General features: G+C 39.3%; 1 protein-coding gene across 1 annotated transcript; it reads right to left on the bottom strand.

Moving 5' to 3' along the window:
• Positions 1 to 24,636: 24,636 nt before the first annotated feature.
• LOC148690455 (uncharacterized) lies at positions 24,637 to 25,167 on the bottom strand. The gene has a single exon (XM_088684916.1). The coding sequence runs from the start codon at positions 25,165 to 25,167 to the stop codon at positions 24,637 to 24,639; it is 531 nt and encodes a 176-aa protein (XP_088541042.1).
• Positions 25,168 to 27,126: the final 1,959 nt, after the last annotated feature.

Raw genomic sequence — 27,126 nt, forward strand, 5'->3', positions numbered from 1 at the left:
GCTTGCATTTTGATTTGATTACTTCTAATTGCGTTTCATAAGTTGTGGATTCAATTTGTTTAACCGTTTGATTGATAACTTATTTATGTATGTTTATTGAGAATGCGCGCTTAATTTTCATGCATGAATATGACGCTAGAATATAAGTGAGTTTCACCTAATAGTTACGAACTTATATTCGCAAGTAGTGGAGGTTGCTTATAAACAATCGCGTTAAACAAATTCTTGGCATAAGTTTCATGCAATCATAGTAACGAATGCCTCGTCAACACTTATAATTTTCATAGAGCGTAATGATTCTTGCTTGTACCTCTTCTATGCATTCATGTTGAGGACTTGTGGGGAATGTTTTGAATTGTCGCATGCATCATCCAATTCAATAACGTTAGGAAGATTTGAAGGTTAATTAGTGCATCACGGTTAACTTGGGGTGTTGAGTATCATAGTTTATTGAAATGCAATTGGAAATCATTTTATTATGCAAGTATAACATGTATGGAGATGAACCCCTTAGCTAGGTTCCCATCCATTCAATTCCATCAAATTCATCTTTACATTCTGTCTAGTTTATTAACTTCTTTCGTTATTTCAATTCTCGTCAATTTAAAACCCCCCTTTACTTTCTTGTTCTTTAGTGTTTAGACTTTGTTTAGTTTATGTTTTAAAGTGTTTTGATTCAATTTATTTCCCAAAATTCGTCCAAATTCACCAAAGTGCTCAAAACTGCCCAGAAAGTGATTTTAAGGCTGTTTTGAGTGTTTTGGGTGATGTTTGAGTCTTTTGGTTTGTTTTAGTGTTTTAAAGTTTAGTTTTGCATTCTTTGAGTCTAGTATAGTGTTTTATATTGTGTTTTTACATTTGAATCAAACCATAATCTTAAATTCGTCCAACATTGGGTTTAAGGTTAGAAACTGCCTAGTTAGTGTGTTTAGGCAGTTTTGAGTCTTTTGAACCTGTTTTGAGTACTTTGAGTCTTTGTGAACGTTTTTAACTTTATTTTACGTTTTTGAGTCAGTTTCCAAGTGATTTGCAATCCCTCCTAATCCCCGGTTAAGAACGATCCCTACTTATACTTATACTACAATTGACAAAAAGGGGGTTTAATTTGTGTGCGTATAATTCTCGCATCAATACACAAATTTGATGTGTGCCTAAGTAAATCTTTCAGGATTGTCAACTGGCCAAAATATATTGGGCAATAATCAAAAGAAAGCACCTTTAGTTGGTTAACTATTATAAACTATGGAAATTATAATGAAAGTGCCAAACTAAATCCCAATCAAAACAAAAGGCCTGCTTGACCAAGTTTAATAAACCAACATAGATGAATTGATCTATCATTATTGTTTGTCGTATGTTTGTAGTTTCATCTTCCATCTTTTCTTTACTTTCTCAATTTATCTCACACTACAACGTCATTCAATGAATTCAGATTTCAGATAAAGACAGAGGACGCCTTATTGACTCTAATCCTCACTAACCAACCAAGCTTAAATGCAACTATTTTGCTCAAATTAAATAAATCGTACCCCTCTACCCCCATTTTCCGCACAATTCACCACCTAAACAATGTATTAAAAAATCAAATGAAGGGACAAAAGATTGTTACAGATGGTTAAATTTATTTACACCGAAAAATGTTTTAGCTTTTTGAAAGTATTTCTACATGAAATGTATAAATTGGGTGAATCAAGCTCTTGGAGCTCTTTGAACCACTTCATGAGCCTAATTGAAAAAAAAATTAAAGACCAGCTTGAAAATAAATTAAAAAGCTGAGAATATGTTGTAAAAAGGCATTCAAGTCTGCATTTCCCTGCATAGTTTAACGTAGCCTAAGAAAAGGCCTGGTATATTCTGGCAATTGAGTAATCAACTCTGTACATCGGTGTTCACTTGCCTAAACAAATAACAGAAATGAAATAAATTACAATATATTCGGAATATTGGTGTATAAAACGTAATTTTCAAATTAGATCCAAGCTAATTAAAATGCCAAACCCTTTCAAGTACGCTTGGCACCCACTGATCAGGGCGTGTTACAACAGATGAACAACACAATGTAAGTCGTAATCTGCCGAAGATTAATATCTTCACTAACTAAATGAACCGAGAATGAAAACATCTAAAATTCTATTAATTACGTACAATTACCAGAGGAAACTGAATAAAATGTCAAAATTGATACATTAAGATATGGTTGGTGGCATCAAAATCACTAATAAAATATACATAAACCCAATATGCATCAAAATCACCAAGACTTGACTTCACTTGATTTATCAATTTCCAAAAAACTCGTTCAAAGAAAAGAAAAACCATCCACCTCAACGTGCCGAGTGCGAGCATGAAACACCGGGTTGGAAGCAAGGGAGATAGCGCTGATATTGTCACAAAACAAAGTAGGATAATGTAGAGGAAACTAGAGATCACGGAACAGCATACGAAACTAGGGAATGGTGGCAGCGGTAATTGCAAGTTGACGATACTCGGCTTCAGTGCTTGACCAAGAGACCCTAGTTTGTTTCTTGGCACTCCAGGAGACAAGATTGGACCCCAGATACAAACAATAGCCCCCAGTTGAACGCCGATCATCCGGATTTCTGGCATAATCGGCATCGGAAAAGGCCGTAAGGCGAAATTAACCAGGCTTGTAGGTAAGATCGTGAGTAGGAGTGCCAACAAGGTAACGAAGAATGCGTTTGATGGCGGCCGAATGAGTAGAAGTCGGCTGGTGAAGAAACTGGCAGACTTGATTGACGACGAAGTTGATGTCGGGACAAGTGAGAGTCAAGTATTGAAGATCACCGACAACACTACGGTATTCAGTAGGATCCGGCAAAGGATCACCATCTTGAATGCTGAGCCGTCGCCCACTGATGGCAAGAGTAGGAATCAGCTTGGCATCATGCATTTTGGTGCGGTGAAGAAGGTCAGTAGTATACTTATGTTGGGAAAGAGAGAGACCTGATGGGGTGCGAACCACTTCCATGCCAAAAAAACAATGAACCGGCCCAAGGTCCTTCATAAAAAAGCATAAGCCCAAATTCTTAACGAGTATAACAATATGAGAGGGATTAGTCCCGATGACCAAAATATCATCAACATAAATTAACAGATAAATACGAGTAGGGCCATGAATATAGGTAAAAAGCAAGTGATTTTCTGTAGAAGGACTAAAACCCAAATCTTCCAAATGAGTGGAAAAGCACTGGAACCATACACAGGGCGCCTGCTTGAGCCCATACAAAGAACGATGGAGGCGGCACACATGATGAGGAAATTGTGGATCAACAAAGCCACGAGGTTGGTGCATATAGACCTCCTCAGACAAAGAACCATGGAGGAAAGCATTATGACCATCCAACTGACGAACATGCCAATTAAAATGAACAGAAAAAGCCAAAATTAATCGAATACTAGAATGATTGACAACAGGGCTAAAAGTTTCACCATAATCAAGGCCAGGTTGCTGATGAAAGCCATTGGCTACTAAATGAGCCTTATACCGTTGAATAGACCCATCATGATTCTGTTTAATACAAAACACCCATTTGTTTTGCAAAATTTCATAGAAGCAGTATGAGGAACAAGATTCCAAGTACCAGCACGTTGAAGTGCATTAATTTCATTGGCAATTTATTGGCCTGGCTAAAACATGTAGGCTCAACAGGGTCGTTAGAAGAGGGAAGAGCAGCAGAAAAAGCATACTTAGGAGGCTTAAGAGAAGCCGTTTTGGACCTGGTGAGCATACCATGGGAATTAGAGGGCACGACAGGTGTGGCAGCAGCAAATGGGGCCTCGGAAGGCGCAACAAATTGGGTTGCAGAGGTAGTTGCGGGCATGGGCTTGGGAATGGCAGATTGGGTTGCAGCTTGTGTAAAAAAAAGAACCCACCTATGAGGGTCACGGAAGTAGACCTGGAAGGCCGGTGGTGGTGGGCTTGATGATGGGCTGGATTGATGAGTCTCCAAAGAGGGGGACGTAACCACCGGTTGGCTACTTGACAGTCGGGGGGCACTCGGGAAAGGCCCAATGATCTCTAAAATAGGAGGAGGAGACGAGGCCGGGGAGGATGGGGCAAGAGAGCCAAAGATATCCTTGAAAGGAAAATCACCTTCATCAAACACAACATGGTGTGATAAAAAGATGCGATTGGTAGAGATATCTAAGCACTGATAACCTAGATGATTGAGAGAGTAACCAAGAAAAATACATTTATAGAACGAAATTGCAGTTTATTATTATTATTATAAGGCCTAAGGTAGGGAAAACATGCACACCCAAAGGTCTTTAAAAAACTATAATCAGGTTCCTTATGAAACAACCTTTGGTAAGGAGACATAAAACCAAGGACTTTAGAGGGGAGCTGATTGATAAGATAAATCGCGGTGTGCATGGCCTCAACCCAATAGGCAGAAGGCATCAACGCGTAGGCCATTAAAGTAAGCCCAGTGTCGACAATGTGATGGTGTTTGTGTTCTGCCAAACCATTTTGCTCGGGATGGTGAGGGCAAGAGAGACGATGATGAATACCATGTTGAAGGAAAAAATTCTTGAATTGTTGACTAGTGTATTCGTCGCCATCGTCAGACTGATGGGATAAATCCAAGAATAACGAGAAAAATTATCAACAAAGAGAACATAATATTGAAAACCACTAACTGATTTATCAGAGGCACTCCAAACATTGGAGTGAATAAGCTCAAGAGGAGCGTGAGTAACAGACAATGATGCAGAAAAAGGTAACTTAACACTTTTGCCTAATGGACAAGAATGACGCATAAAAGTATTTAGATTGTGATTGCCAAAGATAGGCAACTTATTTGAATGCTTAGAGAAAAACAACTTCAAAATGGAAGAGATGGATGGCCTAAATGAGAGTGCCAGACATCATTACCAACACGAACACCAAGGAAAGCAGCACGACCATGAGCAGATGGTGATGAAGAGGAAAAGGGATAAATGTCATTGCTACTCTTGCCCGAAAACCGATTAGCAGACAACACAGAAGTAGAAGCATCCGGACAATGAAGAACATCATAAAGCTTAAAAGAAATATTATCATGGGAGAGAGTGGAAGAGCCAATACGGTTAATGGGCAAACCTGTACCGCCAATGACACCACCGACGGAATCACCACCACGATAAACACGGGACTGAGATAAATTATTGAGGTCATTGATAATATGTGAGTTGGCCCTGTAATGAAGGAGCCAAGGCTGGGAGTGCTGAGCCGTCAAGGTAGTGAGACGAGAAGAAGGAGGGCAACCTTCATAAGCCAAATTGAGGCTTTGAGCACAGTTAAGAGCACCATGGCCAAAAGTATTGCAAATCTGGCAGCGAGGTCGGGAAGAACCGTGAGATGGGGCTGGGCCAAGAAGCACCGAAGAATTGTTGGAGCCACGGAAACAAGAGCCATCTTGTTGAGGACGACCACTACCACGATCGCGAAACTGACGGTCACGGAAGCCACCAGCACCGTGACAGCCATCACCACCATTGCTGTGAGGCCCATCATGCTGAGGATGACCACCCCCACGGGAGAAATGGCCAAAGCCACGATTGCTACCATGATAAAAAAAGAAACGACCACGAGAGGCAGAAGAGTCACGGGAGGTGACCAGACCAAGACGCTGGAGTCCGGCGAAGTAAGAGGATCAGCAAGGCGGAGTTTAGCAGCGAGAAGAAAAGCCTCAAGATCAGGAAGGGAGATGGGTTTGTCACAGGCCTGAGCAGCGGCAACAGTGTTCTTAAATTTGGGGCCAACATTAGACATGACAACCGGCATCATGTCATCGGCAGAAGCATGTGCTCCGGCAAGGGCCAATTGATCTGCAATACCATTGATCTTATCAAGAAAGTCAGAAATTGAAGAATCACCTTGCTTGGTCTAGAAGCAAGCAGTACAAAGATGAAGGATGCGACTGTGGTTCGTAGAAGCAAAACGCTGCTGAAGAGCAACCCAAACGTCACAAGCAGTGGAATGACGAGCAGTTACGGCGAGGGCCTGGTGACCAAGAAAGCCATTGATCCAAGAAAGAACAAGTTGGTCATTCTGAACCCATTCAGCATACGCGGGATTGGGTTTGGTAGAAGCTTTGCCGGTATCGTCGGACAAGAACGCTGAGGGGCAGATGGAAGTACCATTGACAAAAAGCCAACAATTGGCGATTGCGAAGAACAGGAAGCAACTGAGCCAACCAAAGAGAATAATTGGAAGAGTCAAGCTTGATGGAGATCGCATGAGAAACATAGGGGAAGACGTCAGAGGAATGAGTGGTTGAATTGGTTGAGGCAACCATGGAGAAGGGTAGGGAGGATCAAAAAAAAAAAAAAGACGTTAGTCACTGGCTCTGAGATACCATAAAAGATAACCCAAAGCAGGAATTGTAGACAAGGCAGCAAAAGTAAGAGAAGGTAATTTTGCTCAATCCCTCGATGATCTGGAGGGTGCAATATCATTGATTTAAATAGTGTACAATGACTTGATTTACAAGTATAATTAATATACAAATGATACATAAAGGGAATGTTTTAATAATACAGGGAAATCTGGAAATCATGATGAAACAGGAAACAATCCTGAGAGATTATGAAGATATCAACCTTTAAATAGAACCAATTCAAATATGAAAAACCACAAATCAAAATGCTCATATCCAGTGAATCATCTTCATGGACCGCATCTTCTAAAATCGTAAAAGGCCTTTCTTTCTCCACTATTTGAATCTTACATTTCTTTTCTACTATTGATCTATGAAACCAAACTATCACTTCATTAAATCTCAAACACTTCCAGCTAAATCTTAAATTAAATAGAGCTGTTCAATTATATTAAACTACATATATTAAACTGCATATAGGGAGGGGTAAAGAGAGAAAAGAGAGAAAAGAGAGACCTGAAATTACAGGATCCTCAATACTGACCGGGCCATAGTTCTGTTTGGGTTTCAAAAGTGAAGTGTTCACCAAATGCTATATCAGTGTTGTCAGATGTTGAAAAGTAACTACAATCCAGCGAACTATTTCATTTTTAAGTATATAAAAAAAAATAGAATCAGGGAAAATCTGTGATGGTGGAAAACATAAAAGCCAAACCAAAACTATAAACCTGTATTAGAGGTTTATTAAATCCAATGTTGAAACCCATTTAATAGTATTTTTCAAAACCTAAAAAAGGATTGAATAGTCATGGTAGAGTGGAGGGAAAAGAAGAAGCAAGCCACAATAAAATTATAAAAATTGTCCAGCTGAGAACAAATATGTAAAAAAGCTGGCCACTTATTCGTAAGATGGAGAATATATTAAGGCATGCTCATGGATGCAGAGGCTAATGAACATTGTTAGATACTGGGTACGCATATCATTCAATTAGTAGATATAGAGGGTAGGAGAATGTAGTTTCAAAATTGGAGAAGACCACTTACGAAGAAAAATATAATATAAATGTGAATTGCAAATATAAATCCAATTTTCAAACAAAATCCACTAATATAAATCTGAAATTTGAATTGTCTACATTTTCTATTAAAACCCAATGTTTATCTTCTAGCCATCATACGTCTCAAACAATACCTTTTCATCAAAATTTTTAAAACCATTCATGCTCATACCAATCAACTCTATCATGCTCTGTTATGACCCTCGGCGTCTTCTACAATTGCACAGAGAGAATACCAAACAGAATACAACAACTATATTTCATTAACTGCCTAACTTCTCTTACAAGCCAGTATTTGTAGTAGATTCTTCCTAACAACTTGTAATCTACTAACTATTACATTGACAATGTACACTTGGCATCACAAGATGATGTCAATTGTTAGCATCCTAACAATACCTCCCCCTTGAAACACTGCTTGAAACAAGCATTTAACAAGTTAACATCACAACACAACAAAACAGAAAAGTCATGGAATGAGCTCCATAATTCGTTCAAAGATACTCAACTTCAGGGAACTTGAGCTTCAATTCCTATACAATTCCCAGGTAGCATCCTCTTTGGAGTGATTCTACCATTGAACTAGCACTTCAGTTGCTGCAGTATTGTGTTTCTTGATGATTCGTCTTGCTAAAATGGCTATTGGGACATCTTGCAAGACTCCTGAATCTGTAATCACAGGTAGTGGCACAATAGGTTGTACATTTACTCCCAAGTGTATCTTCAAACATGACACATGGAACACTGGATGCAATTTGGAATGCTCTGGCAATTGCAATTTATATGCCACAGAACCAACCTTAGCTATCACTTGGAAAGGTCCATAAAATCTGGGTTGGAGCTTTTGGAAGGGATGTGATGCAAGAGACATGTATTGATATGGTACCAACCTCAAGTAAACCCAATCACCAATCTCAAATGATCTCTCAGTTCTATGCTTATATGCTTGAGCTTTCATCCTTACCTAAGCAACTGCTAAGTTATTCCTGAGAAATGATAATACTCTGTCCCTTTCTTTCAAACTGTGATCCACGAAATCCACATTAGTAGACCCATTATCATAAGCAGAAATGATTGGAGGTGGTTGACCATAAACTATCTCAAAGGGAGTGAGTTTATAAGCAGTGTGGTAGCTGGTGTTAAAGCTCCATTCAGCCCACGACAGCCAATGGACCCATTTTTTAGGTTGGAGACTACAGAAACATCTCAAATAAGTTTCCAGGCAACGATTTAAAACTTCAATTTGGCCATCAGTTTGAGGATGGTACCCCGAACTGAGACATAATGATGACCCTTGAAGTCTAAAGAACTCTCTCTAGAACTTGCTCAAGAATACGGGATCCTTGTCACTGATTATCAAATTAGGCATTCCATGGAGCTTAAAAATGTTGTCAACAAAAAGTTGAGCAACTAATGAAGCAGAATAAGGATGCCCGAGTGCAGTGAAATGAGCATATTTCGACAGTCTGTCCACTAGCACCTATATCATTGTTTTTCCTTTGCAAGGAGGCAACCCGATGATGAAATCCATCGAAATATCTGTCCACACTTTTGTAGGAATGGGAAGAGGGTGCAAGAGTCCCGAAGGACACAATGTCTCATATTTATTTTGCTGACAGATGGAATAACAAGCAACTGATTGTTTAATAAATTTTTTCATACCCTTCCAATAGAAACACCGGGAAATTCTTTTGCATGTTTTCAGGAAGCCTTCATGACCAGCAGTAGGAGAAGCATGATGTTCTGCAAATATTTTGTCCCTCTGTATGCTATGTGGACTTAATACAATCCTATTTTTGTATTTCAGAAATCCATTATCCACCTGATACTTGAAAGTGGAAATAAGTACTGAATCACTGTTAAGGGACAATACTTGCTGTGTTTTTTCCATAATCCAAGGATCCCTTTCAAGGTTTCGTCTTATATCATCTATCCATTGAGAGTAAGGGTATGATATAGCTAAGATATCCATTTCATCAATTTCAGCTATTTGATGTAGAGAAGAATCTTCCTCAGGCGTAGGTACTCTTGATAGGGCATATGCAGCTTGGTTATTGCACCCTTGCTTGTACTGTATCTCATAATCGAAACCAAGAAGTTTAGTAACCCATTTTTGTTGGAATGGTGTGTGAGCTTTACCGTGGAGGAAATATTTCAAACTATGATGATCAGTTTGAATGATGAAATGGTTGCCCACCAAATAAGACTGCCACTTATGAATGACATGTATGATGGCCAACATTTCCCTTTCATATGCTGATAGTGCTTGGTTCCTTGGACATAAAGCTTTACTGGTAAAGGCAATGGGCCTCCCCTCTTGTTAAAGCATTGCTCCAATTCCGTGGCCCGAGGCATCCGTTTCAAGAATGAAAGGTTTGCTAAAATCTGGCAAAGCTAACACTTGAGGAGACATCATAGCGTGTTTAAGAGTTTGAAAAGCTGCTATAGCTTCTTCAGTCCATTTAAAACTGTCTTTCTTAGTGAGAGCCGTTAAAGGACTGATAATCTTCCCAAAATGAGGGATAAATTTTCTATAATACCCTGTTAATCCTAAGAATCTTCTTAGAGCCTTGACAGAAGTAGGGACAGGCCATTTGGCAATGGCATCCAATCTGGTAGGATCCGCTGAGACACCATGCTGAGAAACTATGTGACCCAAATATTCCACCCGTGATTTCCCAAAAGCATATTTGGATTGCTTGACAAACAAGGTATGTGCCTTTAATATATCAAAAACTATTCTCAAGTGTTGCAGATGCTTGGACCAAGAAGTACTATAGACCAATATGTCATCAAAGAAAACCAAGATAAATTTCGTAAGAAATGGTCAAAAAAATTCGTTCATCAAACATTGAAATGTTGCAGGAGCATTTGTGAGGCCAAAATGGCATCACTAGGAATTCATAGTGGCCATCATGTGTCCTAAATGCTGTCTTCTCCACATCTTGTGGATGCATACGGATCTGATGATAACATGCCCTTAAATCGAGTTTAGAAAAATAACTTGCACCAAACAATTTATCAAGCAACTCATTAATAAGAGGGATAGGAAACTTATCCTTGACTGTAATACCATTGAGCTCTTTGTAGTCCATACACATCCTCCAGGTTCCCTCTTTCTTTCTGACAAGAATGACAGGTAAGGAATAGGGGCTGTTACTCACCCTTATAAAACCCGCATGCAGTAGTTCTTGCACACATTTCTGTATTTTAGTTTTTTGTACTGAACCGTATCTATAGGACATTGTGTTGGTGGGTTTACTGCCTCTATCAATGGAATCTTGTGATCATGTATTCTATGAGGAGGCAAGGAAGTCGGAGTGAGAAAGATGACCTCATATTCTTGTAATAAGCTGTGCAATTCTTGTTGCTGTTCTGTAGAGATGTTCTGGGAATTCAAAGCTGTATGGGAATGAATTTCAGCCAACTCAGAAGTATCATGCATAATATTGTCTGCTTTATGCTCAATGTGGTAAAGAACTGAACCAAACGTTGTATCTTTCTATAACAACTTTGCATTTGAAGTGCTGAGATCTCCTCAACGTTATCTCCAAAGGTTAAAGGAGTGGTGATGCAAAAAGTCTTTGTATTCCGAGTAAACTGCATGGAAAGCTTGTCGTAATCCCATATAATAGGTCCCAATGTCTTAATAAGGCACAAGCCGTGATTTCAAGTTCTTCATTCTCCTGTTCATCCTCACTACCCAACTCTGAATCTTGAACATCAATTAATAATGATTGCTTCTTTTCACAGCTATGCCCCCTACCATATTTCTCTCTACAATGATAACAAAGGTCATTTCTAGGACAGTGATCTACCTTTTCAGGTGTTACTCTCCTTACACTATTGGGTTTTGTTTGATTCTCATAGGATGAATTATAATTGATAGGTTTCAAAGGAGATCGAAAATTGGGTTGAATTGAAAGAGTATTGGTAAAAGATTTCACCTTAAGATTCGTGATCTTTGTATCCAATTGTTGAGCAAAGGCAGAAGCTTCAAGCACATCGCGGGGCTTCAAGATCTTGACATCATGTTGCTATTCTAGTTTGAGTCCTCCCACAAAGCAAGATTTGAGAAATGCAGGGCTAATATCTCTTGTTCGATTGGCTAATCACCTGAATTCCATCATGAAACCACGCAGGGAACCCGTTTAAGATTGACCAAACTTTCCGCCTAGTCGTCCAATTCTGAAGGACCAAATTCTTGGCACAATACCTTTGTGAAATCATCCCAATTTGGGTAATTTTCCAAGCACCGAGCCCATTGAAACCATTGAAGTGCATCGCCTTCCATGTGAAAAGGATGCCATCTTCACTTTCTTTGAATCTTCGATATTAAAGAAATCGAAATAGCGTTCCGCCTTGAAAACCCATCCTATCGGATCATCAGTGTCACTGAATCTTGGAAATTCCATTTTCAAGAATGGAGGGCTAGAGAAATGATTGAAAATTTGCCCTAATTCTTGTCGATTGGAATTGAAATTAATCCTGTCCTATTGTAGGGAATCACTGTGTGTAGCTTTGGATGATTCGCCCAATGGTCCACCATTCAATCGCGTCATAAGAGCTTGGAATTGTTGCATTAACAACTCCTGGTTCGATTTGAGCACCTACTGTGCGGCTCGAAATTCATCCTGAGACTTCTTGAACCTGTCGAAGTTCTCTTCCAGGCTTGAAACTCTTGACTCCATGGCTTTACGCGAGGCTTGCCGCATCATACAATAGAGAAGGATTGAGTGATCGAAAATGAATGGCTTGATACCAATGTTAAGACCCTCGGCGTCTTCTACAATTGCACAGAGAGAATACCAAACAGAATACAACAAATATATTTCATTAACTGCCTAACTTCTCTTACAAGCCAGTATTTGTAGTAGATTCTTCCTAACAACTTGTAATCTACTAACTAACTATTACATCGACAACGTACACTTGGCATCACAAGATGATGCCAATTGTTAGCATCCTAACATGCTCAAACCAATTCTGTCTAATACGTAACAAAAAAGTTGTACTTCATATTTACTATACCATGTCCCTTGGTGAAGTCAATATCGTCCCACTAACTGACCATTATTTTGCAACAGTTAAAATCTACCCCACGGGATCTTGCCACTGGAGGAGCAGCTTCCGCCACCGTAAAAAGCATCGCTTCCTCCACTGTAAAAAGCATCGCTTCCTCTCGCTCCATCCTTTACCAAATTGTTGGAACTGACGCTCATATCTATTGGTTCAGGAGTTGGTTGTTTTGCATTTCTCGCAACCCAGCCTTCCCTCATACCTGAAAGTTCCCAAAAAAGTTAAGAGCAGAAAGAAATAATAACCCACACATTCTCCACGTTGCACATAAAGCTCATAATTAATTTTAGAAAACAACTTACTTGGCACGAATAAATTTCTCAGTCCCACTTCTGTCAAAATTTGGTGGCAATTCTTTTTCCCAATAATTGTTTCCCTTTTCATTACCCATGGCTACACAAAAGTACATAGAGAGTTAACAAGATAATGAATCAGAACACAATAGTTGGTTAGAAAAGATTAAAAACACATGAAGCAAGAATGTGAACACTGAACCCTAAACCCTGTATGAATACTATCATCAAAGACAACATGGCGAGAAAGAAAGACACGTCCCATACAGGGATCCAAACAGCGATAACCATGATGATTTAAAGAATATCCCAAGAAAACACAAAGTTTTGAACGAAATTGTAATTTATTAGTGTTATACGGATGCAATAAAGGAAAACAGGCACAACCAAAAACTTTGAAAAAGGAATATTGAGGAGGTTTATGAAACAATTTTTCAAATGGAGAAACATGTAGTAAAAGGCGAGTAGGCAAACGATTAATGATGTAATTAGCGGTGTGGCAAGATTCAGCCTAATAAGAGGTGGATAAACCGGATTGAGCTAAGAAAGTTAAACCCGTTTCAACTAAATGTCGATGTTTTCGTTTAGCCAAGCCATTTTGTTCAGGATGGTGGGGGCATGTAAGATGATGGAAAATGCCATGTTCATTCAAAAAATTCCTAAAACGATGATTAACAAATTCACCGCTACCATCTGATTGAAAAGCCTTAATTTTAATACCAAACATATTTTCAACCAAGTTTTTAAAAGTAACAAAGGTGGAGAAAACATCAAATTTTAAGCGGAGAGGGTAAAACCAAGTATAACGAGAGAAATCATCCACAAAAATCACATAATACTTAAAGCGAGAGACCGATAAAGTAGGTGAAGACCAGACATCAAAATGAATCAATTCTAAAGGAGAAGAAGACATAGATGGAGATAAAGAAAATGGTAATTTATGACTTTTACCTAAGGGACAAAATTGACAAAACTTACTAGAAAATGAGCCTTTAAGGGGCAACTTATTTGCAGAAACTAACTGTTATAAAATAGAAAAGAAGGATGACCTAACCTAGAATGCCACAAAGCATCCGTTACACGTTCACCTAATAAAGCAAAAACTTCATGGGGTTGAGGAGAAGAACGAGAGGGGTAAAGTCCATTGTTACTCGGGCCTTGTAAAAGGATCTTCCCCGTCCGTGAATCCTGCACACGATAAAAACGAGGATGTAAGATAAAGAAACAATCATTATCACTCATAAAACGATTTAAAGAAATAATGTTAGTGGAGGCGTGAGGACAAAAGAGAGTGTTAGGTAAACGGAAGAAGTAGTTTTGGTACGAAGAAACGAATCACTAATTTTGGAGATTTGCAAACCTGGACCACCATGCACACCATGAATTTGATTAATTCCATGATACTCACGAGGATTGTGAAGTTGTCCCACATCATTGGTTATGTGAGAATTAGCACCAGAGTCGAAAAGCCATTGTTGCATAGGCGGGGCAAGAGAAGCAGTGGGCGATGCATGGGACAGAGGGGCAGCCGCATAGGCTTGAAGATGAAACGAATCAACCTTTCCTTCATATGACATGTTGAGACGATTGAAACAATCAATAGCAGAGTGACCACAATGTTGACAAATCTGATACTGAATACGACCAGGCGAGGAGAAGGCCGGTGCATGAGAAGAACCACTAGAAGCAGGAGCAGGGTCGAGGATGGCATTGGAAGAAGAATGTGGGCCATGGGAAGAGGCTGCTGGTGAGAAAGAATCACTAATGTAGGGACGAGATGAGCCATTGCCACGAGCGTAGCCGCCATCGTGGCCACCCCGAAACGATCCACCACGACGGCGAGATACACCACGGCCACCACACACAGCAGCAAACGCAGAAGTGCCGACGTTGGAGGAAGAGAGAGAGCATGGTGACGTTGTTCAGCATTGAGGAGTAAAGCTTCCAGAGCAGTGTAGGTGATGGGAGTATCACGAGCTTGGGCGGAAGTAACGGTGGTCTCATATTGAGGACCAACCTTGCTCATAATTATGGCAACCAAATCTAACTCAGAAACTAGGGCTCATTAGAGGGCAAGATTATCGACAAGAACATTAACCAAGAACATTAACTTTGTCGAGATAGTCAACAATAGAAAGATCACCACGTGAGGTATTCATTAATTCAGTCCACATCTGAATAATACGGTTCTGTGAGGTAGAGGCATAACGCTCTTGAAGAGACAACCAAGCAGATGCCGAATCAATCTTGTTGACAATAGTAGCAAGAACCTTGGGAGTAAGAGAACTAGTAATCCAGGAGAGAATCATCTGATTAGTTTGTATCCATTCATTATACAATGGGTTTACTTTGTCTGTAAATTTGCCGTTGTCATCAAGAAGGAAAGCAGACGGGCATTGACTGTCACCGGTAACAAAAGACAGGAGGTTGCAGCTGTGCAGCAAGAGGAGGAACTAAGCACGCCAGAGGGGATAATTGTTGCGGTCTAGATTGATGGTGAGAAAGTTTGTAACAGAGAGAGCAGTAGCAGCAAAAGAGGAGGAAGAAGGCGCTATGACTGTAAAGAATTGGAAAAAAAAAAAAAAAAAAGAAGAATTAAACTGTGAACCTTTGTCGTGAGACGTTGGCTCTTGATACCATGAAAGATATTATTTCTGAATCTCAACTCAATGAATGAGTGAGTCAATTATCATTGATATATATAGGATTACAAAGCAATCGTGTAGAAGGATACAAAGACATAATTACAATCAGGTTTAGAAAAGAACTAGAAAACCCTAAAGAACTAGGAAACCCTCGCAGACAAGGCTGCCGGTCCCGTGTCCTTGGTGAGATTCTTGGTTGGCAGTGGATCGAAGATCCTTGGTGGACACGGACACTGGTTTATCATTTACGTGTTGTAATATTTTGTGTGTGTAATACAAGTAATTTGTTTACTTGTGTTGTCATTCCAACACTTATGTTAAAGTTATGTACTCTAAGTTTTTCTTCAACATTATTATCTCATACCACTCGTTTAAGTGTAACTAAATGGTAGGATACAAAAATAATGTACTCCCGTATAGATATATTGTAGCGATTTAAGTTTCTTCAATTCATCTTGTAACAAAAGTTTCCATGTGTATCTTGCTTTTAGAAAATTGAAATTATTTGACTACTCTCCATACGTTCTTTTTGCAAGAGAGTTCGTGATTATAGTAACTTCAACATATAATAATTTGGTCTAAGATCACTAGTTTAAAACCTACCAGAGATATAATGTTAATCGATCCTTTTATAAAATTGATCTTCTATGACAGTAACCATAGTTAAGTACCTTCATTCATAAATATCCAAATACCTGGTGCAGTAATATCAATTAAGCTCCACATAAATGGGCTTAAGACAGCTGCCTATCTTTAAGCAACCGTTGAGCCTAAGACATGCATGGTCAGTGTCACAGTTTTCCGCTACTAGTTGCCTATCTTAGCGACATCAGATGTGAGTCTTCTCCAATTTGTTGAAACGGTACCAGGCATGTAGTTTAGGTTGATGATAAATATAAAGGTTGAAACTTGGAAGCAAGAACTTTGATAAAATTGCAGAAAGTTAGAATGTAGAGAGAAAGGAGAAATTGTATATATTTTCTTGATTGAAATTGAGCTATTACAAGGTTATAATGCCCTAGCTTGGTCAAAACTCATATCGTACAAATTAGGGAACAATGACTCTTTTCCAGCCATTCAAGCCATCGGAGGCTATGATCCTTCCACTTAGGAATGGATCAAGAGACATAGTACGATTCCAAAGGGTAAGAATACCAGCTGTGAAACTTACTAAAAATAGAAAGTAAACTAGCCGTTACATTTTAAAGACTAATGGCTACTACTAGATATAGTAATTTCTTTATTCCTTCGATTTCAACATTCTCTTCAATTCCAGCTACAAGATTGTCATCTGCAGGTTGGATTTAAGCTAGTATGTAGCTTAATTCTCAACAACCTCTATAAGCTGCTTACTGGCTTTACTCCAAGCTTCATTCTCAAGTAATTGGACCTGTCTTTAGGTAACGCCTTTGTAAATATATCTACAAGTTGTTCTTCACTCCTGTAGTATTTCACATCAATTGAACCTTCCTGCAATGTTTCCCTTATGAAGTGGCATTTCCTATTTATGTGCCTTGTTCTTTGATGAAAGTCAGGGTTCTTGACCATGGATATTGCAAACATGTTGTCGCAAAACAGTGGAGTTGCATCAGTTTGCATTTCACCAAAATCATCTAAAACAAATCTCAATTAAATGGCTTGAGTTGCTGCTTCACTGCTAAGACGTCCTTAACTTCTGCAGTTGATAATAAACTAAATGCATACCAGGATGTGCTTCTACTATCATCTTTACTTCCAGCCCAATCTGAATCACAAAATTCAATTAGAACTGCATCTTCATCTCTTGTAAATCCAATGCCATCGCTGAAAGTGCCTTGAATGTATCTGAGGACTCTTTTGGCTATTCCCATGTGTTTCCTTGTGGGACCATGCGTGAATCTGGGTAATAAACTGGCAAAAAACATTATATTTGGCCTAGTTTTTGTCAAGTACAACAGGCTGCCAACAATTCTTCTAAAAAGACCTTCATAAGCCAATTCACTTCCATCAACTTTCTTCAATGCTTCACCTGTAGGTAGATGAATTGAAATTGACTTGCAATCTTCAAGTCCAAATTTCACAAGAAGAGACTTTGCATACTTGCTTTGATGGATGAGCATACTCTAGGAACATGTTTTAGACCATATAAATCATTCTTCAGTTTGTAAACCTTATGACTTGCATTCCTCACTTCTAAACCTTCTGGCTTCTCAGTGTAAACTTTTTCCTCAAACACTCCATTCAAGAAAGCTGACTTAACATCTAACTAAAATAGTTTTTGATCATTTTCTGCTACAAGTGCAATGAGGGTTTTAACTGAATCTAACCTTGCCACTAGGGCAAAGGTCTGATTGTAGTCAATACCAGGTTTCTATGCACCTGTTTTTTCCAAGCTTAGCCTTGTGTTTCTAAACAGTTCCATCCAAATTTAGCTTGGTTTTGAACACCCATTTAACTCCAACGACTGGTTTGTCTACAGGTCTTTCCACTAGCTCCCAAGTCCCATTTTTCTCAATTGTTTCCATATCAACATTCATTGCTTCCTACCATGTTCTATCTTCAATGAATTCATGATAGGTTTCAGGTTCAATTATGCACATGTGACATCTAGCATAGATTTTATCCAAGCTTCTCAGTTTTACAAATGTGTTGCTTGGTGTTGAACCTAAACTTGAGCTTCCATTATTACTCACATAGACATGTTTATCATCAGAGTGTAATTAAGTGAGACTAGGAGAGTCATTACTTTGAGCTTCAAAAGATGATCTTGCAGTTTCACTAACTTCATAATTACCATTTCTAAGATTGAGTAGTATGGAGATTGTTTCACCTGCCTGTTTTCCCAGTTCCAAGACTTGTTCTCATCAAACACAACACTTCTTGAGAGACCAATCTTCTCAAATTGAAGATTATAGACCCTGTAACCCTTTTCACAACTGCCATAACCCATGAAAATTCTCTTACTTGCTTTCCCATCAAGTTTTTGTTTAAGATTTGATGGAATGTGACTATAGCAGATGCTCTCAAATACTCTCATATGTTTTATACATGGTTTTCTTCCTGTGAAAGCTTCAAATGGTGTTTTATCATTTACTGCAGTAGTGTAACACCTATTTTGCAAATACACAGCAGTGCCAACTGGTTCAACCCAAAATCTCACATGAATTTTCTTCTCTACCATCATGGACCTTGCCATTTCTCCAATAGTTACAATTTTCCTCTCACCAACACCATTTTGTTGAGGTGAGTAGGCAATAGACAACCACCTCTCCATTCCTATATCATTGCAATAGTCAAGAAATTCACGTGATGTGTACTCTCTATCCCTGTCACTCCTTAGTTTCTTCATTTGAATCTACTTTGCAATTCAACAAATGCTTTGAACTTTTTGAAAACATTCAATATATCAGACTTGTTTATGAGAAAGTATACCAGCACATTCTTGAATAATCATCAATGAATGTGATGAAGTATCTGTTTCCACCTATAAACTTATTTTGCATTGGACCACACACATTTGTGCGCACAAGCTCAAGTGGATTGCTTGCCCTCCAAGATTTCTCCTTCTCAAATGCCTCTCTATGACTTTTTCCATACATGCATCCTTCACTTACTTCTTTCTTTTCTGAGAAATCAGGTAGTCTAAGCACCATATTGGTTTGCTGCATATTCCTTAAGCTTCCAAAGTTCAAATGTCACAATCTCCTATGCCAAATTCATGGATGTTCTTCTATTGATGCTCTTTTTGCCACTAAGTTCACTAATTCAAATGACAAGGGAAAAGACTTGTTGCTAGTCATAATTACTTTGGCTACAACATTATCAAGGCTGCTATCATCACATGTCAAAGTAGCATTTCCTCCAAATAGAACATAGTATCCATGTTCCATCATCTGGCCTACACTCAACAAATTTTCATCTAAAGTTGGAACTAACAACACTTCATTTATGTATCTTTTTCCCTTTTTAGTTTTAACAAGTGTCCCTTTCCATGTGGCCTAAACATGATCACCAGTGCCCATTTTCACTTTCGGGTCACTGACTTGTCAAGATTGCTGAGTAGAGCTTCTTAAGACGTTATATGATTGTTGCAAGCACTATTAACAAACCACACAGATTTGCTTGGTGTAACTGAAGTTGCATGACAAGCGTAGAACATTGTTCCTGTGACAACTTCTTCTTCTTCTTTTGCACAATTTGCAACTTGCTTACTATTATCACAATCTTTGGTTAAATTACCAAATCAATTACACTTACCACACTTGGGCTTCCCCTTGTATTTGTATACACTAAAGTGATACTTGTCACATACTTGACATAATGGTTTCCCATTTCCATAACTGCCACTAGGTTGCTTGTTGTAAGAAGTGAACTTGTTGTTCCAATTTCCTCCACCAGAGTTGTTCCAACTGTTACCACTGTCATTGTTCTAGTTATTTCCTTGAGACCAATTATTCCCCTTTTTGTATTGACCCCCATTTTTGATTTAGCTTGCCTTGAGACCTTTTAAAGTTTTCTACAACATTTCTATTTGCTCCAACTTTACGATTGCTAAATGCTCTCTCAGTTCCAGTATATTTGTCTCTCTCATCATGTCCCTTTTGTCATAAACCTTAATTGAGACTAACATTTCTTCTATTTTGACTGTGTCAAGATCTCTGGTTTCTTTTATGATAGACACTATTAACTTATATCTCCTGCTCAACCTCATTAACAATATTTGAACAAATATTTTCTCAATCACATCCTCACGTAGTGATTTCAAGTTATTCACTATTTTAAAGAACCAACCTAAATAATCATCCAAAGTATCAATATCATTCATTCTTAAATATTCAAAATCAGCTCTAATGGCTTGTAGTTTCATAGCTCTAACCTTTTTATCTCCTTTTAACTCTCTTCTCAAGATGTTCCAACCTCCCTTTTTTGTCTTTTTCATTCTTGATACTAGGGAAAAGTTCATTTGAAATTGCTCCTTAGATGAGGCTTAGAGCCTTCGCATTTTTTATTATATCTTCCTTTGAGACAGCAGGAGCTTCAACTGGAATGTTCTCAGTTTTGCTTTCTTCTTCTTCCTCCGAGTCTTCTTCTCTAGGAATTTACTGCTCAAAGATGCCAACTTTAACCACATCCCATAGATCGTAATCTATAAGGATGTTTTCCATTTTGACAGCCCAAAAATCGTAGTTCAAGCCATTAAACTGTGGTATTCGTAAATCACCACCAGAGGAACTTGATTCGGCCATATTCTCAGGTTACATAGTGAAGATGATGATAAATGAACCACCTTTAACCCTTTTTGGGTTTTTGTTTTCCAGAAAAAGAACTCACAGTATAGCCCTTTCTTAGGAATCATACCTAGTGCTTTGATACCATGTTGAAATGGTACCAGGCATGTAGTTTAGGTTGATAATAAAGATAAATGGTGAAACTGTGAAGCAAAAACTTTCATAAAATTGCAAAAATTAGAATGTAGAGAGAGATGGAGGAGAAATTGTATATAATTTCTTGATTAAAATCGACGAAGCTATTACAAGGTTATAATGACCTAGCTTGGTCAAAACTTAGATCCTACAAATTAGGAGGAATCATCTCCAGCCATTTAGGCCATCGGAGGCTACAATCCTTCCACTTAGGAATGGATCAAGAGACATAGTATGATTCCAAAGGATAATAATACCAACTGTGAAACTTACTAAGAATAGAAAGTAAACTAACCGTTACATTTTAAAGACTAACAACTACTACTAAATATAATAAGTTCTTCATTCCTTCGATTTCAACATTCTCTTCAATTCCAGCTATAGGATTGTCATTTGCAGGTTGGATTTAAGCTAGTATGCAGCTTAATTCTTAACACAATTGACTTGGACTAACTGCCCCAATCCTTTGAAAGCAAATGACTTGATAGTTTGAATCCCAACAGCTCCAAAGTATTATTTGATGTATATGTTTCAAAAACACTCCAAAGTCTTCAGCACAGTTTATTTGTTAGTAATGAATGTCAAGGAAAAGGGGAGACAACTTGAAAGTTAGAAGTCCCAATTTCGAATCTCTAAGTCTGTTGTGAATTTAATGAGGAAATAGAACAATAAGAGATGTTGGCTTTAGATTTCTATCTTTTAATCTGGGTCGTTTGTTTTTTAGTAATATTCAACAATACGTAGTATCGAGGCCAAATTGCTTAGTTCTTTTTTTTTTTTTTTTTTTTTTTTAAACAAAGTTCTAGTTTGTTTTGGGCTATATGGCAATTGGTTTCTATGTTACTAGTCTTCTGACAATGGAACTGGAAACATATGCTCTTAGAGAAGCAACGAGACAATTAAAACGCTGCCCATATTGGAATCGATGTGGAATATGGTTGGATTTTGGCAGCCATCCGACTTGGTGCCCGTACCAGGATAGTGTCTCAGTGGACTTTGCTATGGGCATTTGTTATGGTAAAGTTTTTACTAGCTGTGACACATATTTGGATGCAAGGCCATGTTTATTAGTTAATGTACCTACCAACAAGAAACTTGTTTTCTTTCAGAACAACTATATGCACGCGAATTAGTATTTAAGAAAACAAACAGAAGAACCAAGTTTCAATACACTTGACTTGATATCAATAACATGTAAACTTTTGTATTACTAAACAATCTCCGACTGTAATGATTTTCTATCAGGAAAGATCTCTAATTTTACTCAAACTCCAACAAGAAGTTGGATATATTAACTCTATTATCCACCCATTATAAACACTTGAGATAATACAACTATTGATGGTGTTTTAGGTGCAAAAGAAACATCTACTTGCACATAGAAAGGAATATCATACTGTAATACTTGTTGACCACAAACACTTTAGATTAGATCACGACTTTTTTGGAATATGATCATGATGATGCTGGCTTTACTATGTGTATATTTGATATATGCAGTGTGGATGCAAATTTTCGCCTTCTTGATCTTGGACAAAATTGCACCTACAAAACAATTAACACCGTAGGTCAAGGCCAAGAGTCTCATGCACCCACGATGAATTTGAGGGGGGGCTTTGGCCGAAGAACCTCCGATGCCAAAGTTAGAATTTAGAGAGAAAAAGTGTTTGGAGAGTTTTTGGAGTTTTACAAGAGTGTGGAACTAGGTTTTTAGAGAAAAATGGGTAGTATTTATAGGGCATGGCCGGTCCCCTTTAGAGAAAAGGTGGCCGGCATTTGGGATGCTTTTTGTGTGCATTTTGTGGTTTAATGTGTGAGTTATTTGGCAATTAATGGATTAATTAGGTAATTAATCCATTAATTAGCCAATTAACACATTTTTGGAATGAATATTTTGGAGGTTATGTAATTTAGTGGAATATTTTGTAAGTTATGGAATGATAGCTAATTGATTAGCTAAAAGAGGGAAAAAGAGGTAAAAATATATGGAATGAAATAAGTTTTGAGAGTTACCTTGTAGAAGGGATTTGATGAGATGGATTTTGAACTTGTTAACTATTTTGGGCACTTTTGACTCGGTTGATGGATGATTCTCCACTGCTCGCATGTAGGAAACCCGGTGTGTCTCGAGGGTAATTTTGTCCTCTTCACCTAAAAATCTACGTGTCGCCTCTTGATTATTTTTGGCTCCACAAATGCCCCCACACCTGCTGGGCTGCTCGTAGGAAAGGGCAGCAGGTGTAGAGATCTTCTTGCTCTAGGAAACTTAGGATTACTTCCTATTTTGATGTAGATTCCCTCTTTAATATGAAATTAGATCCTTCTAGGAAAGGGAAATAAATTTCTCTCAAAGCCTATTTAAGTCCACCTTAAGTGGGTTGTTAAATCAACTTTGGAGAGCAATTTATTCTACCCTACAAGAAAGAGGAAGCTTAAAGGGTATTTGTTCCCCCTCTCCTAGCAATCTTCTACACTTGCCTGTGCAAATAACAGTCTTTCATTGCTTTCTTCGTTTTCTCTGTGCCGCACCGATGTAAGGAAAATTTAATTCTCCTTGCCTTCTTCTTGGGAGTTGCTGCCACGAGGCAACCATCGGGGTAGTGACGCACGTAGGTTGGCAGGGGCCAGGAGTCGGTCTTGTCATGGGCCAATGAGGTGGTGTGGCAGGAGCCATTGCTTATGCTGCTAAGCTTGATTGAAGCGAAGGATTGGCTCAGCATGAGCAACGGTTTGGGCTGCCATATTTGGGCTGCTTGCCAAAAATGAGGAAACTGCTTGAATTTAATTTCTCAGCTGCCGTAGATGGAGCAGTCAAGGATAAAGTTGCCAAGATTGGAGCTGCTAAAGATGAAGTGTTGAATGAGTGAACTATTAAGTGCAAAAGTGGTTGCTACCCCCTGACCATTTGCTGCCTAGTTGATCTTTAAGCAATCGATCTTTTAAGCTATGTGGCCTTCTCGTACTGGAGAGCTTACCCAAATAGGTGTCGGGGAATTAGTTTACCCTCTCGCACTGGAGAGCAATTAGTTTACCCTATCGCACTGAATAGCAATTAGTTTACCCTCTCGCACTGGAGAACAATTAGTTTATCCTCTCACACTGGAGAGTAAACCCATATGGGTGTTGTAGAATTGGTTTACCCTCTCGTACTAAAGAGCAATTAGTTTATTCTCTCGCACTGGAGAGCAGACCTATACGGGTGTTGGGGAATTGGTTTACCCTCTCGCACTGGAGAGCAATTAGTTTATCCTCTCACATTAGAGAACAGACCCATAAAGGGTTTTTAGCAGTTGTTGTGGACAGTAATTGAGCCAGGTTTATGAATAACTTCTTGAATCTTCATTAAGAATAAAGAAATAAATCAACTGTGTCGGAAGGTAGAAACTGCATAACAAACTAGATAATCTTCAGCTTGTGAAGTCTTGTTCGTCGAGCTGCTTCGAACTTATTTGGAAAAAAAAAACCAAACGAGGTTCAGGGGGGGTGATGGAGACTTCCTTTGCTTGTGTAGGCCGTTTTGTTGACTTGTCAAGATACTCGTCGCATTGGCCCTTATTTGTCAGCTTCTCAAGGTACTACTTCCACTTTAGGTAGTCGTTGGTAGTGTGGCCTGGTCCTTGATGGAATGCGCAATACTTTGTATAATCCAGCCTGGTAAGATTGCCTTTCATAGGTGACCGCAGTTCAAACCCAGGTTCGTTCTTGAGTTTGTGGAGAATTTGGACGATTGGAACTGTGAACTTTGTGAATGTTTCAGGTGGTGAGTCTTCTCTGGTCTAGGAATGTTCCATGTGTTTCGTTTCTGACTCGTTTTTGTTAGACTGGTTAGCCTCGTCCCATAGTGCATGATTTTCTGCCAAAGCATATGAAGCTGCTAGGGTTAGTTTTTCTCCCATTATCAATTTTTCGAATAAAGGATGTTCGGTGGGAAGCCCATTTCTAAATGCTGTCGTTGCTATGTCTTCGTTGCAGCCAACAACCTTAGCCTTCTCCGCTTTGAACCTCTTGACATAATCGCATATTGTCTCCCAAGGGTTTTTTACGATGCTGAAGAGATGGTCGGATATCCTTTTGATTGAGCGGTTAGACGAATACTCCTTAGTGAAAACAAAGGAAAGTTCGTTGAAACTCCGGATCGACTGCGACGATAGAGTGTGAAACCAGTTTTGCGTCTCGCCTTGTAGAGTTATGGCAAAAATTTTGCACATAAGCGCATCGTTGTTCCTGTAGAGGATTATGGTACTGCGGTAGTGCTTGAGATGTGAATCTGGATCTTCGTCTCCCTTATACGGAATGAAGTGAGGCATAGTGAACTAACGAGGTGGATTTGCCCACTCGATCTCATTCGTGAATGGTGACATGCTTATGTTGGTCATGTCTCATCGAAGCGCATCGTCAGCAGCCTCGTTACGTTGGAAATTACGCAATCATTCATTTAAGAGCCTTTCAACTTCTTCTTGAATTTGCCTCTGTTAGGGCAGTGGAACTTTTGGCTACCCCCGGTCGTGACCTATGAGTTTGGGCCGCTCTTCCCTATGCTTGACTCATCTATGTCGCGGCTGTGGTGCATGTGGCATGTTCCTGGCAGGTGAACTGACTGCTCGCAGGCTGCCGGATGAACTTGTGTCGACTGACTGCTTCTCTCTGTCTGCCATGCTGCCTACTCCAATGTGAGGTAGAGAATACTCCTTGCGAGCCTAGTTATGAATGAACACTTCGCTTGGAAGGTTGTCTATGTTGATAATTGGAGTATGACCTCAACCGTGAACGTATACTCATTCATGGGCTTGATTAGGAATATACACTCATCCGCGTACTAAGACGAGAATATACTTTATCCCAAAAACCAAAGCAGGAGCGTAAACTGTCAGAACACTCAGATCGTGGATGGTTGATGGGATGCTTGCCTAGACGCTGATGGAAAGGTTCATCTACCCTTCTCCTACTTAGGGATACCTCGTCCGAGGCACGTTGGATCTCGATGCGTTGCAAGAGTTGATTCACCAAGGTTGTCTGTTGTGCAAGTGCGCTCGTCAACTCTATGACTTGTCGAGATAAGTGTTGTTTGCCATTTGGATTGGAAGAGCTTGGAAGGAATGTGCCTCCTTGAGCAGTGGAAGTATGGTAGGCTTCGAGCGTGAGATTTGAGTTAGGAAATGTTAAATCTGCGAAGAAATATGGTGAAAATGCCCCCGGCTTGATGGTAGGTCCAGATGGTTGAGATAGTCTTGGGCCGACTTGGGCTGCTTGGGAGGCCACAGGGGTAGGCTGGACTGCAGGAGCAGGCTGGGCCATGGGACCAAGCTGGGCTACGGGAGCAGTCTGCTCAGTGCGTGATGCATGTGAGTGCAAAGCTTGGGTTCGGCTTGGCAACGCGTTGGGCTTGGAGTGACATGGCTTGGGTTGTGGCCTTTGCAAGCTTAGATGGCATGGCTTGGGCCGTGGTAGTGGTGCCATGGACCTCGCCACGGGTGGTGGCCGTGGTGACCACCGCGATGGTTGCTATAGAGGTGCCCAGTAGCAGTGGTGCCGCTCCACCTATGATCACATTTAGCCTCGTGGATCGCCGCGGTCCTATTTCTTGAATATTGGAATTTTCTAAATCTCTAACCATTGTATTTCTTTTTTACGTTTTATCAAAGAATCTTTGCAAATAAAAAATTCTAATAATAAAAGCGTACGAAAAATATACAAATGGACAAGAAAAAATAGAGAAAAACCTTTTATGCGAGAGTCTTCTACGAGTGTGTGTACTTCAACTCTCAATAAAAGCACCAATTTGTGGATGCAAATTTCTGCCTTCTTGATCTTGGACAAAATTGCACCTACAAAACAATTAACACCTTAGGTCAAAGCTAAGTGCCTCATGTGCCCACGATGAATTTGTGTGGGGGGTGGGGGGGGGGGAGGTGGGTAGGGGGCTTTGGCCGAAGAGCTTGCGATGTCAAATTTAGAATTTAGAGATAAAAAGTGTTTGGAGAGTTTTTTAAGTTTTAAAAGAGTGTGGAACTAGGTTTTTAGAGAAAAATGGGTAGTATTTATAGGGCATGGCCGGTCCCCTTTGGAGAAAAGGTGGCCGGCCTTTGAGATGCTTTTTGTGTGCATTTTGTGGTTTAATGTGTGAGTTATTTGGCAATTAATGGATTAATTAGCCAATTAACACATTTTTGGAATGAATATTTTGGAGGTTATATAATTTATGTGGAATATTTTGTAAGTTATGGAATGATAGCTAATTGATTAGCTAGAAGAGGGAAAAAGAGGTA

This window comes from Pyrus communis, chromosome 15, assembly GCF_041283825.1.
Source record: "Pyrus communis isolate YQ-2024b chromosome 15, ASM4128382v1, whole genome shotgun sequence".
Classification (NCBI taxonomy): Eukaryota; Viridiplantae; Streptophyta; class Magnoliopsida; order Rosales; family Rosaceae; genus Pyrus; species Pyrus communis.